Below are 19,522 nucleotides of genomic sequence, written 5' to 3'. Positions count from 1 at the left end.
CATTTGGAATGAGAAGTGTATTCTGTCACTTTTTTCGGCAGTTTGTATGCTTGCCGATTTGTGAAAGGCCATTGAGTCAACGATTGCGAATTTCTTCTGGTGTATGTGGCTTTGTGTCACTGAATAGCCTGCTGCTGACAGTGCAGCTACAACTGAATACAACGCAACAGCAGACGATGGCGAAAACTTAATTGCTGATCTGCGAAGCAGTTGAATGGACATTCTGGCAGCCACTACATTCTGGGAGATTGCCATCATTGACGATGACGAAAGCCTCTGTGAGGCCTTTTTGAGAGTGGTAAGTAGTGCAAATTCGATGGCTGACGTTACACTCGCGGAGCAGAGCTTTGCTGACGTCAGATACAAAGACGCGGCCTCTGTCGCTGAGAAGTTCATGAGGGGCACATTGTTTGAGGAGGAACTGACGGAGAGGAAAGGATGCCACATCTTGGGCTGTGGCAGCAGAGAGCGTGGTGGTTTCAGCATACCTCGTGAGGTGATCGACGGCAACAATGACCCATCGTTCGCCAGAAGCAGTACATGGGAAGAGCCTATATAAATCTATGCCAATGCAGTCGAAAGGGCGAGGCAAACAAGACAGCGGCTGCAACTCACCAGCAGTACGGTTAGTGGGTGTCTTGCGGTGTTGGCAGTTAAGGCGCAAACGTACGTACTTCTTTTTCAAAAAGAAGTTGTAGTCATCGGCACGGCTGTCTAGAGCGCTCGAACACCGCCTTGTACAAAGGAAGTAAAACTTTTAAGCAGGTGTTTAGTTCTAAAGACAATGCTTGCGCTGAAGCGAAGCTACATAGCTGTACAATTTGCCTTGGCAACTGCACTGTACCAGTTAGAGAGCAACTTAGTCAAGATTTCAGTTTACTGCTCGCGAACGCACCGCTCCAATGCTCTAGACAAGTGTGCTGATGACTGTACATGCCACGCCAGTAGTATTGGAGGTGGAGGTGCGTGTAAGTCTTGAAAAGGCCCGTGTGACCGCATTGCAAGTCAGCGGGAAAGCATGAGCAGATGTTGGACCGTAGGTGGTTAGGAATGAGGAGGAGCCATTTTCACCAATCAGAATGATAATTACGGCGATAAAGCAGGTTATCCCTGATCTCAAAATGTGAAGCTTGACAGCGCAGGGCGCGGGATGGTGTAACCGCTGGTGGGTCGGAGAGAAAGTCGAGAAGACTCCAAATCCAGGGTTCCTTACACTGTTCAGAAGGCAGGTCACCGATGGTGGGAAACTGCGCAGGCGCCTCGATTTTGCAGAGGCTGGCAATTTCGGCGGGGAGCGAGACAAGGTGTCGGCATCCTGATGCTTACGACCCGACCGGTAGGTGATGCGGATTCTTGGAGACACAGAGCCCATCATGCCAGGCGGCTGTAAGGATCTTTCAGTGCAGAAAGCCAGCTAAGGGTGTGGGGATCCGTAACGACCTTGAAAAAACAGCCTTATACATATAAGGGCAAAACTTGCCTATGGCCCACACAATGGTGAGGAGGCACTCTTTTTCAGTCGAGCTGCCGCGGTGGCTCAGTGGTTATGGTGCTCGGCAGCTGACCCGAAAGATGCGGGTTCAATTCCGGCCGTGGCAGTCAAATTCCGATGGAAGCGAAATTCTAGAGGCTCGTGTACTGTGCGATGTCAGTGTACGTTAAAGAACCCCAGGTGGTCGAAATTTCTGGAGCCCTTCGCTACAGCGCCCTCATAGCCTGAGTCACTTTGGGCTGTTAAACCCCTCAAACCAAACCACAAACCATCCTTTTCTGCCACAAGAGTCGTTGCACTCTTTGGTAAGTGTGCAGCTGGCATATGCAATGACATATTCATCGCATCCACATTTGCGCTGGGTGAACACTGCACCGAGAACAATACCGCTGCCACCTGTGTGGACTTAATTCGGGACCGTTGGGTCGAAGTGGCGCAAAATGGGTAGTGTAGTGAGGAGACGACGTAGGAGGTAGTGTCACATGTGGGTGATCAAGCCGAAAAATCAATATTGCTGCCGAGCAGCTGAGTCAAAGGGGCAGCAATTGATGCAAAGTTGCGAATGAAACGCCTAACATAAGAGCAGAGCCCTAGGAAGCTACGGAGGTTTTTAGCGGTGGATGGTTTGGGAAACGCAGTCACGGTGCGAATTTTGGCTTCAGACCATATAGATGCATCTCAAAGTCAGGCGAAACGATGACAATGTCGTCCAGGTAGCACAGGCACGTCTTCCACTTAAAGGGGCCCAGAAACACAATCTTAGTTAACTGTTTTGCCTGTTGATTGCATACAGTGAGTTATAATGGTGCTATTAGCGTCGGTAACACCGCGTATATTCCGTTTTTTAATATTTTAATGTCCCCCCAAAAACAACTTCATCGCTCTGATGGTGTCGCCACACAGTGGCGGGTTTTTAGCAGCGGATATGACATCACCTGGCGCGAGCTTGATGACCGGACAAACAGTAAATATACTGCAAATTGTGTGAATAAATAGAGAAACATTTTGTCACCTGTCTGCGTTTTATATTATATCAACAAAGACAATTTGTTTGTCTTAGATAAAAGCCCTGCAAGGCAAGTAAAATAAAAATACACCACCAGGGGCGCTCTGGCATGGAAACAACGCTGCCAGTCTCACAGAGAGCAGGCAACCATGGAGTACAAACTTCCGCGACGTGCTCTGGCTGGCTGTTTTGATTGGTTGCGCCACGTGCCGTCATTGGGAGAGCGAAATAGGAGTGGGAAGCCCCGCCAAAATCGAGTTGAGGGCAGCGTTTTGTTTGCTTGTATTTTGAAATTTCTTCACTGAATAACTCCCGTTCCTGTGCATCGATTCCTGTAATTCTTTTTAAGTCAGCATCTGTGTGACATAAAGAACCCACCTGAAGTATAGCCGGTATTCCCCCAGGCAGTGTTTCGCAGCCCCTTTAAGGCCGCACAAAACTATATCGATCATTCGCTTGAAAGTAGCAGGAGTGTTACGTAGGCCGAAAGACACGACACGAAACTTGTAGACGCCGTCAGGGGTCACAAAGTGGTTTTGGCACAATCTGCAGCCACCATTGGGATCTGCCAATAACCGGAGCGCAAATCAAGCAAAGAAAAGAGCTCAGCGCCTTGTAGACAGTCCAGAGTGTCACCAGTACGGGGCTGAAGGTGAACGTCTTTGCGTGCGATCTTATTAATGCAGTGATAATTGACGCAGAATTGAACCGAGCCATCCTTCTTCTTGACAAGGACAACTGGGGAGACCCATGTGCTGTTTGAAAGCTGAATAACTCCGTTTTTAAGCATGGTGTCCACCTGTTCTTCAATAACTTGTAGTTCTGTGGCAGAAACACGATATGGGCGCTGGCGCAGAGGGTCATGGGCACCGGTGTCAATGTGGTGCTCAGCAGTCGACGTGCGCCCCAAAACGGGTAGGTGGCAATCGAAGGAGGAGTGAAATTCCTCAAGAAGCTGGGTTCGCAGAGTGAGGAAGAGCGGTGTCAATAGAGTGTAGGAATAGGTCGGTTGACAACGGGGCGGGTGCAGGAGTAGGGGAGCTGTGGGCGTCCATATTGACAGGCGGTGATTCTGCAGTGGCGGTGTGGTTGAGTATAGAATCGAAGAGCAGCACGATGCCAACACATTCGTCGTGGCACAGTGCGAATGGGCTTGAAAACGGGTTGGCGATCCACAATGCGGTGAGGCCGGCGGATGGGGTGAGCAGGGTATATGGCAGCGGCAGACAATGGCGGTGCAGAAAAGTATGAGACTGCGTAAAGATGACACTTGATCACGAACAGAATCGCAGGAGAGAGGCACAATCACAGAAGAGCACGCAGGAATATCGGTACTGCCGGCAACAGGCAGCATAGAGAGCACTACTTGAGCCTGAGCACAGTGGATCGCGTCGTGGAGCGATGACTTTGCCTTAATTGCACATGCACATGACTTTGCCTTAATTCCACTTCGGAATAACTTAGTGTGATGTGATGCCAGCCGATAGAGTGCTCTCTACCATGCCTCCTCCATTCTGGGTGGTTCCTGCTGTTTGTTGTATGAGACAGGGTGTGCATAATTTTGTTGCATAATCCAGACTCCTAGTGCATTTTCACTGTGAACGATTGACAGGGCCTAGGCTTATTCAGCACAAAATGTAGGATGTCGCATAAAGAGCACGTATAATCTTTTTCAACGATGTCAGTGCACATTAAAAAAACTCCAGGTGGCCAAAATTTCCGGAGCTCTTCCCTACGGTGTCCCTCCTGAGTTGCTTTGAGACGTTAAACCCTCATAAACCAGAAATTGAATCAGGATTACTCGATTTTTTTTCTTATTGTCTCAACCAAACTCAGAAGTTGCTACCAAATTGCGCAAACTCTGCATCAAATTAACTATTTCGTTACCACGCCACTGTGCTTCGATCGCCGATGATCGAAAAATTCGAAGCGCTACGGCACTGCGACCGCGGCCGCTGCGGTCTTGCTGAGTCATTCGGTTTGTTGTTCACACATTAAACTTAAATTTCCTGCTTAGTTTATATTTTCGCCAAAAAACAGCAATTTTTGAGACACTCTTGTAGTTGGGGGTGAGGTGTCGGGTGCTCCGAACAAGCCGTCATCATCGGGAATGGCGTGCGCTCGAAGAAACCCCATTGCACACAATTCTCCTGCGTTTGCATCACATATTTTTGATGCATCGATTAGCACGTACCCTGATGACGATGCTGTATCGTCAGGTATTGTTTTGAAGCTGAAACTGCGCAACTAGATCCCGGAACGCTGGCCTATGCGTTCAGTTTCTTGCTTCCGGTTCGTTTGTGTGAACCGACGCTCCTCATTATATAACCGTTACGGTGATATGGTGCCATCTAATTTGTCCTTCAGAGACTACAGTTTCGGTTTCTGCATAGGCTGCAATTTTTCATTGACGCGCGAATTTTTGAAATGGCCTTGAAGCGGAGGGTACGGCGAGGACGCTCCGGGCATGGCGTCGGGCGCGCGCTCCGAAAGCCTTGCTGCACGCAATGCTACTGCATCGACTGTGATTATTATCTATGTTACGAGTAGCAGTCTCTCTGGTGACGATGTTGCATTGTAGGATTTTGGTTCAGACGCTGTAACTGCGCAAAGCGTTCCTGGAATGTTGCCCTGTTAGTTTCGCTTTCTTTTTCCCATCCGCTTGTGCGGGCGCATCTGGTTTGTTGTTCAGACAGTTCCATTTTCGACCTAGTTCGTTATTTCCACGTGAGTCGTGCATTTTTGAAGTGCGCTTGGAGCAGAGGTTTATTGCGACATAACACGCGGTGAGGATGGCGTCGCGTTGAACCCGGGCACTTCGCGCGCTCGGAAGAGTCCCGCTGCACGTGATTCTTCAGCGTCTGCAGCTGATTTTCAAGATTCTCCTAGCAGCGGTGATTCGGACAACGATGTTGTAACGTCGGATTTTGATTCCGCAGCTATATCGCAGCTATACTTATCGCATACTATACATCGCTATATCGCAGCTATACTTAGTTGTGTTTTTATTTTTTCCAATTTTTTCGTAAATTAAATAAGTTCCGATCTGTATTTTTTTTAAACCACGCTTACCGAGCTTTCGTTTGGCACATAACATTACACTTCCAATTTTTTTTTTGTTGGACTGTAAAAATCATATCAAGGACACTCTCAAATGGGCCTTTTCAAGAGGCATAAAGGAAAAAATTCCAGCTCGAAAACTATTGCAAGTTATGTTTTAGAAAAGATTTGAATTTTGTGTATTTTAGAATTTTTTAGTAAAAGTGTTGTGACAGTTATTGTCATATAAACACAAAAATTTTGTTTTTTTCTATTTTTTTGTTGTGTTTATTGATTTTCTTCACACCATTTCAAACCAGAATTTGTGTCCAAATAAATTTCATTAGAAAGTGCATTCTATTTCAATCATTGTTATGCATTTTATATACTTGTGTCTATCACATGTTTCTAGAAAAAAATGTTTGAGACACGTAAAAAAACGGTCCTTTTCCCGTGGTAACGAAAGAGTTAAGGCCCTTCTCTGTGCGTTCATGCGTGGCTTTCAAACCAGCGCTTCAGTATGTGTTTGTTGAGATCTGGGGCATGAGCAGCACCTTCTTGTATGCAGGACCATCCAGCAGGCGACGCCAACCGAAGGTGGTGTATGGGCGCAACATAGTGCCCCTGCCAGCTGAGCAGAGTGTGATCGTGCGGATGCGAGAACCCTCGCCGCCAGAGCCGCCAGCCAGTGGTGCAGCCCGTTCAAGGTGAGAGGGCAGGCCACTGCCTTGGCACTGAATCGCAGAGCTTTGATATTGTGTGTGGCGGGTCTGGAGAGTTACATTTGTAATTCACCAGAGTCGAACAGTGCTATGACGAAATACATAGGATCTGAAAAAATTCCATTGAAGTAGAAAAGTTATTGTAAAATCTGCTCAGACCAATGTCAGTTTGTACTAAATAAGGCAGTTAATGATGAACCATGCATACAGTATTTACTCTGTTCTGACGCGCATCTTTTTTTCCGTAAAAAAAAATCGTTTAAAAATGACACGTGTTAGAATCTCTTATGAAAATGAAACATCAGCAACATCCAGTGATCATCAGTACTGCAAAATGGCTGCTTGGTATCTCTTGTGAACTTCAAAGGCTTCGGCATACGCGATCCGTGTGCGCCCAACATGTGCGCTCGGAGTAACGGCTTTAGTGATCATCGCCATTGCGTGCACAGTTTTTCGAGAGCCCCTTGTCAGAGATATTTTTCTATGGAAGCTCTTCTTCTGTGCCGTAGAGCGCGTTCGATTTTCCATATTTTTTGACAGTGCGACCAATGAGCTGCTCAGGAATGCTGGCCTAAGTATCCGACTGCAGAGCGGGATTGGAAAGGACCATTTCAGCCGTCCGGCAGCAGTAACTGCGCGCTCTCTTTGCCTCATCCCTCTTATGTGGCAACACTTGGCGCCGTGCCGATGCTTTCAGCAGCTACAATTAATTGCCTTTTAAAAGCAGCCTAGTACTACTTTCACGGTCCTGACATCGCGCGAGGTGTGGCCGCCCTGCTTTCGATAGCATGGGCATTGCAAGTTCAGCATGGCGAAATGGTGTCGAAGTCAAAACTATCGAAACAGTCAGTCGATGCCACCATTAGATTGCACCTCTTGTTAGAAGCCTGTTGATGGTAGTGTTGAATAATAACTAGACCTGAGTTGCGAATTCAGGCTGAAAATTGTTTGGGTCCATTTATGATACGAGGCGTAAATTTGACGTGAAAAAAAAAAAATAACCTCTTGTTATACATGAGTTTTTAGGGTAATACATTCTTGAAGGCATTTTTTTCATACCAGGCTGGTTCCAGAATAGTGACATGTTCATTATGTTTGCTGCAGGCTTGAACCCCCCACAGCTGCAATGTCAAAGCTGAGCACCAAGGAGTTTAGAGGCGTAGCTGGCAAGCCGTGAGTACATTATGTGCATCATCTGTTCTTCATGAAAATGCAGTTTTTAGGGACCTAGTAGTGCAGATTTGAGTGGATTACATTTGTCCCGTTCATGTTTGTCTCCATGTCATCATCAGCAGATGCTTTTTCCATGTGCTTCTGTCATTTAGATAGCTTTTTTGCACTCTGTTGATCTTCCTGTCCCCTTGCATGGTACTAAAGGGGTTGTTAAATGGCAACTTTTTGTATGAATGCAGTGGCTATCAGTACTTATGAATTACTAATTTGAGTTGAGCTCAAATTTCTCTACATACTTCCATATGCCACACCCACTCCAGACTTATGCAGCATGCTTAGTATGGGCCGCATGTACTGTGAAACCTTGTCATAGTGAACTGGTAAAAAAATGTGTGAAATAGTTTGATATAGCTGAAATTCATTATATAAAACTGCACCAAAAACTTACTCTGGAGAAGTGAAATTTAGCCAGTGAAAGAACGACAACTGGGAAGCGACTTGGACGTTAAACCCCATAAATCAAACCAAACCATTTTCGTTGTTCTACCATCGTTTAGAAGCCGCGCACAGCAATTACAGTGGCTGCAAAAAAACAGTGGCCAACTCCAGTTAGGTTGGCTTCCCCGTACAGCACGCAGCAGGGGCAAGCCATTCACCAGCTAGAGTGGCTTCCTTGCATCACAGCAGTGTTGTGTAAAAAATGGACACCAGGATGTAAGCTGTCGCCGTTTTCAACGCCTCTACTCTGTGACAGTTGATGTGAGCAGACAGTGGCAGCTGGGAAGCTACAGCTGACTGTGTCGCTAGTTATGGGGCACTACCGATGGGTGCAAGAGGTGGAAACTGGTGCCGACCGCCTTGCTGCCAGCTGTTCTCGCATGAATGCTTGCTGCATCACCACCAGTCACCCTTGTAGTGAGGCAAAGCGTGTCACCTGTATGTACCATCGTTTAAAGGGACACTGAGGAGAAATTGAAGTTGGCTTGTATCGGCAGAATACCAGCTCCTGATTACAAAAACGCCACTCATACTGACAACAAAGCTCTTGTAACGTAGAAAAGAGCTAGAACCAAAATACAGGTCTCGCCGCCACAGGGCAAACTCGCAAGTACAAGCGTGATGACGTCATAGGACAAAGCAGTGTTGCTAGAACCAATGGTTCTAGTAACTCTAGGACCCGAGAAGCAACAAATCACTGAGTCGCAGCCAATGCATGCGCAAATCTCCTTGACGTCGCCAGATGGCGCCACGTGCCCGGCAGCTATGCGCGCGCCTGTAGCATCGGGACCAATCAGCACCTGCTCACCGGCATTAGGGGGGCTCCCGGTATTTCGCTAGCGGTAACAAGGTACACGGTATGCTAAAGGTGTCTATTTGCGAGAACTTCGTTGACGACTTCGAGAACAGGATCCATCGTAACGCTGGCAAAACGGCAGTGCAAACGTAAGCGAAGCGACTGTAGCGACGGCCGCAATAGCCGATAGATGCCTTCAACGTTCGGCCGGCGGTAGCTTTCGTTTCGGCTGTTGCTAGGCCGCACTGCTGGCCGCCAGAAATCACGGAGTCTGCGTTACGTCATGTTCACGTCACTTAGTCCTGTGTCGTCATAGGAGAATCCCAAGTTTGAATCAGAGCGGCGGGAAAAACTTTTTCAACTTCGAATCCAAATTTCTTAGAAATAAATGCATCTTTCGCTGCCGGCCAAGTGGCAACAAAGCCATGACATGCCGAACTATCGGATTTTGCTATAAAGAAAATATTAATAGTGCTCTCCTCACTGTCCCTTTAATTACCAGGAGGCTTTTTGCATTTTGTACAAAACTATTTTTTTGCAACACATTTCTGTGAACCCGTTTTGAATGTGTCTGGGTGCATAAAAGTAAGTTGTACTTTTACTGTCAGTGTAGCTGCATTTTTAAAGGGGTCTTTTGGCAAAAGCATAAAAGGTGTATTTTAAACTTTTGCTTTTGTCTCATGGTCAGATTCTTTTTTGCTTATACAGTACAGCTGTAGTCCTTTTGTGGAACAGGGATCCTCTATGCCACATTGAGGCATCAAGCCAGACAGCATTACCAGTGCCGTTGGGTGTAACTAACCTTAGTACATTGGTAATGTGTTCTTCCAACAGGGTTTCTGTGGAGGTCAACTATGTGCGTCTTGGTACCAGGGAGGGCATGGGTGTGTTTGAGTACCACACCGACTTTGTGCCGGTCATCGACTCAAAGCGCACTCGCTGCATGTTGTTGAGCAGTGATCCCGTAGTGGACTTCATTGGCCGCGTCCGTGTCTTTGATGGTGCAAAGCTGTACCTACCCCATCATCTGCAGCACACGGTAGGCTATCTTTTCTGTTTGTTGATTCTCTGAAGGTGGCACATTGCACTGTGCTTTTATGTCACTGCTGTTCGTTGTCTTTGGTAGGTTGCTTCACTGGATTGTACAATGAAATGGCAGTGAAATGGGTGTATTTTGCTGGAGATGTTGACAGCAACTAATAGCACACTCAGAAGTTCAACATCTGTTAAGTGATACAAACATCAGATGACAGTTAGCAATGCTCACTTTCGCGTGCGAGCTTGGGAACTGGTCACCTTTATATTCAGTCACTCTACATTTTACTGATGAGTGAAAAGAACTGTTAAACGTTGCTTTAAAGTTGTATCAGAGAGCACTCCTCAGAGTTGTATCAGAGAACACTCCTGCCTTGGCCACCAAAAGGCGGCTGGCACTATTGAATAAATAAATAAAAAATAAAATATGCATATATGCCTGTCACATACTTAAATGGCTCATTTTTAATTTAATTTTATTGTGCGACATCATAGCCCTCTTATGGGTAAATGTATGGAGGGTTTACATTGCCATGTAAACTCTCCAAATTGGTTCATGCATTTCCTCTACCTTTAATTCTAGTTTACTAGCTCCCACTTCTCATTATGTCGATATTAATGAGAATGGCATGTATAGACTTTTATGCAAAAGGCATCCGCTTTGTTTTGCATTCACAGCGACATTTGAGAATGCTTTAGAGCTGCACAGAGTATATGCCAGCTTGTTTTGTACATGGCTACAATGACGAACTTCCCATACTTATTTTCATCGCTGCTTTCTGTCTTGTGCAACTACAATATGAGCGCAGGAAAGAATGATCTGATGGCCTGCGGTTGCTGTGCAGAACAAGGCTGTGGACTTTAGTTGAGTAATGCACGTCTAAGCCCCTTTGCAGCCACACAGTGCCATTTCTATTTTGGCTTTCATGATTGCCTGGGAAACAACAAAAAATAAATCGCTATTGTTGCATTGTCGCTGTTCTGTGAAATGCAGAACTGCTTTAATTACAACTGATTTTACCTTCTCCAAATGGTTGGAAACATCATAATTTCTCATTTGCATTTCTGTTTGACAACAGTGTGTTAAAATGTGAATTTTAATTCATTTACAATTCAGACACACATACACCTTATACATTGGGTAGGTATGCATATCTTTTGCAATAGCAGTCAGTAGGGAGCTAGGAAGGAGGCTGTTTAACCACATAGACCATATACAGTAAAAGCTCGTTTCACGGGACCTGGAAAAAAAGTTTGAATTATCCAATGTTCGAATTATCGAATGGCCTCGAAAAAACTGACAAGAACCATTTGCATTACGGTATACTCACGTAAGGAACCCACTCACATACTGAACCCACCCACCCCCGATTTTTGCCAAAGAATTTGAAAAAAAAAAAAGAAAGCGTCAGTCGTTAACGCTTCCCTCCATTTCACACTGGGCCAATATTTTGGGCAGCGATAACATCAGGGTGTGTTTACCTTTTGACATTAGCTCTAGCAAGGGGGGAAGCGAACTGGCAGAGTGCCTCGTTTTCAGTACATTCGCCTTATTGTGCCATGAGGGATTGGGGTGGACGCTGTCTACTGCCACTCAAACATTGGAACGTGTGATAACAGCAAATGCTTTTTGCAGCGAACAATGCTTAAAGGCTAAAAGCTGGCGTCATGATCGTGGCTGACCGCGTGGCTTCGGTTGGCGGCGGATGGGTGGGATGGACGACACTAGCAAAGAAAAGTTTTTCGCACGTAAATTGTAGCGCCCGTCCGAAGTCATAGCCTTCCATGGGCATTGGCTGGGACTGCACTGACACTACTGATCCGTATTTCCAAATTAACAGGGCTCGAATTAACGAGTATTTAGTTGAGAGTTTCGGAGGTTGGGAAAAGAGGGCCGCCGCGGCCGCCAACCCCAACCCTCCGGCGCCGCCAGCCGTCGCGCTGGTGATGGCGCCATTTAGGCTTTACCCACTCTTCCAAGGGTTTATCTGGTTCCATCTTCTGTCCCCGTTTAGGACATGCACAGCCTTTTAACTATGCGGAGGTGCTTTTTTTTTTTTTGGCCATGTGCTGTGTCTCAAGCTGCCCCGACGTGGCGGCGCGTAGTTCGAATTATCTATAGTGGAACCGACTTGCTTTCGAATTACCGGGCTTTTTTGGCCCGGTAGCTTGGCCGGACCAAGCGGTGTAGTTCGAATTATCCGCAGATTCGAATTATCGAGGTTCGAATTAACAAGCTTTCACTGCACATACCGTATGTAATGAACCCGCCCCCCACTTTTGCTGTCCAGAATTTTTTGAACCTTTAGCTTTTTGTAGTGGGTTTCTTAGTTTTCGCGCCATCCGCAGCGCAGACCATGGCAGCGTGCCCGCTGAATAACATCATGGCATCAGGGGGTGTTTTTGAGGAGAGCTCTTGCTAGAGAGGTGGGGTTGTGGTGCCGCCATGCTGGACGAACTTGGCAGAACGCCAAGACGTGTGTGCCCTAAGCTAAAGCTTAAACATTCGCATTACACACTCCCACCCAGTGACTGTGTGGTGACGGTGGCACTTCGCCCACATATCGTGGCCCACATATCGTGGGCTCGGGCCGGAGCAAGCTGAGGGCACTGCCAGCGTTTGGTGCATGCCTGGGCTCTCGCTCCAAGGAAGGAAGGCACAGTTATTCGAAAGCACAAGTGTTTATTACACAGGAAGCTGCATTACAGAACACTGCACTGATCCCCAGACCTCGGTGCAACCCATAGCCCCGCCGCAGCACCGAAAGCGGGCCCGCGAAGCCGCGCGCGCAATGCAAAGACTACGTACGCGCATGACGGCACAGCTAAGGGCGATCGCATGCCGCGCGGCCAACCAAAGGTTTAAATCGCGCGCAATGCAACACGAGGGAGGATGGGGTATACGTGGAGCACATCTTGACGACGCAGGCCGTAAGTCGCCATTACCGGCAGTGGCCGGCGATGACGCAGAACCAGCCAAATTAGGCCCTCCCGAACCTGGAGCGCATTGGCGCCGCACAGGCGGGCTACACGACTCCGGAGGTTTGGGCCTAGACTCAAGCATGCACACTAGGTGCGCATGTTAAAGCACCCGCGCTCTTGGTCCCCCGGCAAAGGCCGGGGCACCCGGGAGCCAAACTCTACGCACCTTTCTGCGGCCCAAGTCGGTGGCGATCTCTCTGTTCATTTCCCGCTCGGGGCCTCTTGCCGAAACAACGCCCCCCAACTGCCACTCGGAGTGACCCAATGGGGACGCGAGGTCGAAGCAGGAAGAACGGAAGGAAGGGTGATTTACTGTGGTTCTCGAAAGAGCTTCCCTTGCAAGGGAGGACAAGCAGCGTGGCTGCCTGCAATCCGCTCGCGGACACCCCACGGGGGGGTCTCTAACGAACGAAACGGCAGAAGCGACGCACACTCGGGTAGCCCAAGAAGCTCAATCCCCACAACACTCGTAACCGTCCTGTATGTTTTTTAACCTCAAAGTAAAAAACATCGCTTCAGATAATCGGGCGCGCCTGTGATGTTGCAAACTTTTGTCACAAATTGGTTTGCGGAGATCGGGGTGAGCTGCACCGAGATTCATCGGGTGCACCGAGCTGCACCGGGACGCTGAGGCATCCCTCATAGCCTGTATGCTTTTGGGATGTTAAAGCCCCATAAACCATCAGACCATTGGAGAATGATACCTTGTGAGCATTGCCTTGTAGATTGACAGCAAATGTCGTTGCCTACAGCTCGTTTCATTTGTTGTTCTTTATCCTTGCCCAGGTGACCAGCATACAAACTGAGCTGCCTACCGATGGCACTCTCGTGACAGTGCACATCAAGTTTATCAAAGTTACTCCGGCGTCAGAGTGCACGCACCTGTACAACGTGCTTTTCAAGAAAGTGATGCACTGCTTGCACTTGACACAGATTGGTCGGAACTACTTTGACAAAAACGGCTCTGTTGAGGTGCCACAGCACAGGTGAGCACTTGGCAAAGGGGCTGTTTTGCATGTTGCATACCCATGCTTCTGTTGTCCAGCATGGGGCTTTAGTTGAATATTTGCTGAACTGCACATCTGGGCAGGAATGACTAATTGGTGATATAGAGGGGACAGTGGTCTTTCTGGATCAACAATTGGAAAAACGAGAGAAAAGGTTTTAATTCTGGTATGTTCGAATTTGCGGGATTTTGTTCTCTGCAGTTGAAGTTCGAAGGCTCTGAGAATTCGTAGTTCTTGAAAAATTGTCAAATAATTGTTCTGTATCAGCATAGGAACTCTCAAAAACTCATCTAGATACACTCGCCAACCGATTTTTTGGACTCGACGTGACCCGAAAAATGGTCCGAATAATTGGACAGTCCGAAAATTCGGTAACTTGAAAAAAAGAAAACATTTCTGTGAAAAACTGGCTTTCAAAGTCGCGAAAATTGCCGCTGCCCATATTCCGCCTACAAGCGATAACATTGGTCTCTATTAGAGTCATAGCCATGCTTTCGTCATATCCGCACCCTATCACATATTGATACCAGACAATGCGACGCTGCACGAAGCAGTAACAGTCAGTTTGCATGGGGCAGTAATGCTTGCGAAGACCGAGAGATAACCCATGGGTAACCCATGGGAAGCCGCGGCAGATGCTGCAGCTGTCCCGCTGTCCCGTTTTCAATGCGATTGCACGCTCTTTGTAGGTCGTCTCGATGGCAACGGAGAGCATGCCATTACAGTAGCCAACCGATATTTCGAACTCCAATAATTCGGACTAGCGCGATATTTCGGACTTTGCTGAGGAACCATCACACACCTCATAGGAATGTGTACATTTTCACGACCGATATTTCGGACTTTGTAGAGCCTAAAAGTTTGAATTTTCGAACGAAAACAGACGCCAACAATATTGCGGTGATTATTATTTCGGCCTAGTATAGATGCGAGCAGGCATCGCTGTCGCAACCAACCCGTTTGCCTCCACTATGAAAGGTGCCATCTTGGATTTAAACGGAATCGTCTCAGCGGGCGCAATCAAACTGGCTTGGATAGGCTTGGCTATTTGTTGTCTATCATTGCCATTCGAGATGAGATGCTCTCCATTGCCACCGAGATGGCCTACAAAGGGCACGTGCTCGCACTGAAAACGGTACAGCGGGACAGTTGCAGCTTCCGCCGCGGCTTGGACGAAGCCCCCCGTGGGGCGCGGTAGAGGGGGGGAGGGGGGTGAACTGCATTCAGAGGCGCTCTCTTCCGCTCGCGTCTTCCCGTGGGTTACCCATGGGTTACCTCTCGGTCTTCGTGAACGTCATTGCCCCATGCAAACTGACTGTTCTTGCTTCGCGCAGCGAGTGCATTCATTCGCGGCATGACCGCGGCCGCGTTGCACTATCTGGTATCATGATGTGATAGGGTGCGGACATGAAGAAAGCATGGCTATGACTCAGATAGTCTAATATTATCGCTTGTGTGCGGAACATGGGGAGCGGCAATTTTCGCGGTTTTGAAAGCCTATTTTTCGCAGAAAAGATTATTTTTTTAAGTTCACGGATTTTTCGGACTGTTCGATTATTCGGGCCATATTCCAGGTCCCGCCGAGTCTGAAAAATTGGTCGGCGACTGTATCTCGAGTGGCAACGATGGAGAACAAATAGCCAAGCCTATCCAAGCCAGTCCAATTGCGCCCGTCGATTCTGTTTAAATCCTAGATGCCGGGAATGGGTTGGTTGCGACAGCGATGTCCGCTCGGGTCTATATTAGGCCGAAATAACAAACTTTCGGTTGAAAAACGATCTCCACAATATTTGTGGCGTCTATTTTGGTTGGAAAATTCGAACTTTTAAACTCCACAAAGTCCGAAATATCAGTCGTGAAAATGTACACATTCCTATGAGGTGCGCGACAGTTCCTCAGCGAAGTCCGAATTATTGCGGTCCGTAAAGTCGGTCGGCTACTGTATACCCATTTAGTATGCCTTTGCATTTCAAAATCAGTGCACTTTCTTGGCTAGTTCTAACTAAAAAGAGCAATGGAAAGCAAGGAGCAAGTTCTAAAAGGAGCAATGGAAAGGGAAACTCTGCTTTGCACTGATGACAATGAGGGTGTCAGAGCTATGGTTAAGATAACCAGCCTCGACATTGCTGGTTTTTGAACCGATCTTTACTACGAGGGAAAAAAATGTAGTGCAAAAAAAAGACAAGGACTAAGAAAGACGGATACACACTGTGCTGTGTGTGTGTGTCAATCTTTCTCAGTCAGCGGAAGCTTGGTTTAGATAGGTTCAAAGTTGTTGTGTACATAGGGCTAGACACTGAATACAGAGGTCCTCTGTATTATGTCATCTCCGTCTGTTTAGCGTTATGTATAGACCTTTGCATTGGGTGAGGGAGCTGTCGAAATGCCGCCTCTCTGGACTGTCTGAAACCGGTTCCGCCTTCGCTTCCACCCCGCTAGTGCGAGGTGCTCACGACAGTCCAGTGAACAATATGGCAGCGCCCAGGCAGCCCTTATTGCAAAGGTCTTTTCATGAACTTTTCTCAGTCCTCTTTTTTTGCGCTAGATTTCTATGAATCATGAACCAACAAGCCCAAGCATCTACCCTTCTGATTTACAGGCTGCGCACATTACATGACAGAATGCAACAACAGTGATCTTGAGTGCTCTGTGAGCTACAAAGAAAAAGAAATTCAGGGGGCACTTTGACTGTCTAAAGTGTGTAGAGTAGGTTAGGTTAGGTTAGGTTAGGTTAGGTACTGTATATACAATCGAGCCCACTTATAACGAACCAGATGGTCACGCTGATTGCGTTCGTTATATCTGAAGGTCATAGTAAGTGGACTTCTCATATTATACAGACAAAAATCCAAAATCAATCAAAGACGGCATTCATTTCTTTAAAAAATCTGTGACCTGCATCTGTTTTTTCAAACCACACCCTATTACGGCGTTTTCTAGCCTGTCCAGAGCGACCACGCGCTCCTCTCCAAGGCCCTTGCTAGCGGCAGACTGTTTCAGGGGCACAATGTAACTAACCGCTGTTGAAGCGCTCACGGCAAGTAGCGGCAAGTCATCGTCCTCGATGTCTTCACCTTCGATTGCTTGTACTTCACACACTATGGCTTCGTCAGTGCATGGCTCTGCTATCCCAGTGTCATCGTCCGCACCAACGAAGTCGTTCCAAGCAACATGAGGTACCGCCAGTTGTGCGTCAACAACGCGTTGCCACAAATCCATTTGTGTCAGATTGCAAGACTGTTCGACAACCTCCTGCGTCGTTCCTGGGCCCATAAACCCCACCTTACGGAAACAATTCGCGATGCTGTCCGCATTTGGGTTAATCCAAGAGGCCTTCCCACAGCTTCAAAGAGATCCGAAATGGAGCGTTGCATCTGCTGGATTACGCGCCGCCGATAAGAAACCGTGGGCGCGGGAATGATGCCCATGTCCAGTGGCTGAATCTTGCATGTCGCATTCGGTGGCAGAAAAAGTGCGACGCATGCCACGTGATCATCTGGGCAATCTAGCCATACCACGTGACAACACCGAAGCGGGCGTCGGCGCATGGTAGGCCTGCATTCTGCAGTTCCAGTGCTGTTTTTATTGCTTTTTGGGGCGCCTGTTTTTTTTTTGTTTTCTCGAAATGAGGAGATGGACTGAAGAGTGAAGGAACTGGGGGGGGGGCAAGGGTTAAGTCGCGCCGGTGGTAAGGGCAAATTTTTCGACAGCAGGGTCAAGTTTATGGTGCCTTCGTGTTCGCTCTAACCGAGTTGTGCTGCAGCGGTTGTTCGTTATATCTGAGACTCAGCGCCATTTCCATAATGCATATTGTGACGGTAGCTCCACCCTCATTCGTAATAATCAAGCATTCGTTATAACTGCGGCTGTTACAAGTGGGCTCGACTGTATTGTGTTAGGGCCGCACCCCAACTTGGCAGCAATTAATTTGAAAAAAAAAAAAAAGTCAGCCAAAAGAATTGCTTCATGTATGCATAATTTTGCCCACTTGGAACGTTACACTGGGAGCTGATGGACGATAACTGCCTGCGACGTTCTGTACGACCACGCATGTGTCTCATCCCACATGCCGGACCCCACCTGGAACCCTGAATGTGCAGCACTGCTAACTTGTCTTGTGCACTCAGCCTTCGTGCCAGAAAGGACAAAACATTACGTTGCGCCAAAAAACTAGGATTAGGTGCACCCATGCTAGCGGTGCATTTCTTTGCCATGACACAGGGCCCATCAGGCTTGGACACCGTTGCAGCGCACTGTTTGCCTGATGTCACTGTGGCATGCATTGCATTGAGGCTGCACTGAAAGTGCTTTGAATCTAGTTATGGTTCTCTATAAATGGTCTAACCTTGTTGCCTGTTCACCATCACGTAATAACCTCACATTAAAATTAGCGTATAATTGATTTCCTCAATGCCTTTGACAGCGAAGTGCGTGAAAAAGCAGGCCAGGTGAATACTAGCACCTTACACTGATGGGCATGCGGGCCGTGCTGCTCCGAACTGTCGGTCAAGTCGAGTGACAGATCTTCAGAGGATCTTTACATGGTGTCTGCCAGTAAACTGATCTAGCAACCTGTTTTACTTTATGAGGTTAATCCATGCTGGTCGTCGGGCACGTGTCCTGTCATCCATACTTTCACTGCATTAGCGTGGTCATTAAAGGACCCCAGGTGGTCGAAATTTCCGGAGTCCTTCACTACGGTGTCTGTCATAGCCTTCAGCTGCTTTGGGACGTTAAACCCCATAAACCAACCAACCGACTGCATTAGACGTTTTCAGCATACTGGAGACGTACTACCAAAGATGTAGACTGGTTTACCAGTCGCCTCTCGTGCATGTACGGTGACATGCTTGTGGCAAGGCGGGGCCACTGCACGTGCGCAGGAGGCGTCCAGTAAACCAGTATACGTCTCCGGTAGTCTGTCTCCAGTACGCTAAAAACATCAGTTATGTATTTGAGAGTTTGCCTGGGACTGTGCTCTTTGTCATGAAAATGCGTGTTGCAGCATAAAAAAGATATGCATAATCGGGGCTCTGCTGCTGTCTGGAAAATTTTTCTGAAAAGTGCTGGTCCCGTGTAAGGGCTGCACCCCATCAAAATATAGAAAAAAAAAGTGCTACTCTTACATGAATACATATGTGATCATCGTTTTTTTTTTTTTACCGAAGCCCAAGCATCTACTCTTTATGCTGTGAGGTCTGTGAGGCCTGGTGCAAATTTCTTCGTTGATGGGCGGCACTTGCAGAGTGAGTTGTAGCCTGTAGCCAGAGTGCAACAAGAGGGGTGCCATAGGGTTGCCCCCATCCCCCCCTTCAAGCTTGTGGAACGGTCCTTCGTAGCCGGATGTTAGGGGTGGATGGATGTGGCTACATTGGATGAAGACATAACTGCAGGAGTCCAGATCCTGGCTAACAAATACAGACCAGTGATGGCGGTCAGCTGGAATGATGGTAATACTAATAAGGTTTTAAAAAGTGGGGCACAGTTCCCGGGTGCAGGCAGAAGTGTCATGGATGGACAGTGGGTACGGGGATGAGAAAAATGTCTACAGAAGTCAGGGGAACGCCGTAGACCATTTCTGCAGCAGAGCAGCCCAGGCGGACCTTGAGTTACCTAGCAGGTGCCCAGAAGAATGAGGAGAAAGTGGTTGCATCAGTGTTCCCATGGATGATATAAGGTGAGGGCAGCCTTCAGCTGTTGGTGGAGCCATTCGACCTTGCCATTGGCTGAAGGATGGTAGATGGTCATATGGATGTGTTGGTTGCCCAGTAT

The 19,522-nt window shown here is 47.7% G+C and overlaps 1 protein-coding gene across 1 annotated transcript in view; it reads left to right on the top strand.

Annotated features, from left to right (window-relative positions):
* LOC149354207 (piwi-like protein 1) overlaps positions 1-19,522 on the top strand; it is a 77,854-nt gene that overhangs the window by 8,111 nt on the left and 50,221 nt on the right. Inside the window, exons 4-7 of the mRNA XM_089583164.1 lie at positions 6,106-6,244; positions 7,364-7,432; positions 9,561-9,765; positions 13,530-13,729. Of these exons, the coding sequence (XP_089439290.1) occupies positions 6,106-6,244; positions 7,364-7,432; positions 9,561-9,765; positions 13,530-13,729 (613 nt within the window). The remainder of the gene's footprint in view (positions 1-6,105; positions 6,245-7,363; positions 7,433-9,560; positions 9,766-13,529; positions 13,730-19,522) is intronic.

The sequence above is a fragment of the Amblyomma mixtum genome, chromosome 3, assembly GCF_055824585.1.
Source record: "Amblyomma mixtum isolate Tamu chromosome 3, ASM5582458v1, whole genome shotgun sequence".
Lineage (NCBI taxonomy): Eukaryota > Metazoa > Arthropoda > Arachnida > Ixodida > Ixodidae > Amblyomma > Amblyomma mixtum.
This window is presented reverse-complemented; position numbering and strand designations above follow the sequence as displayed.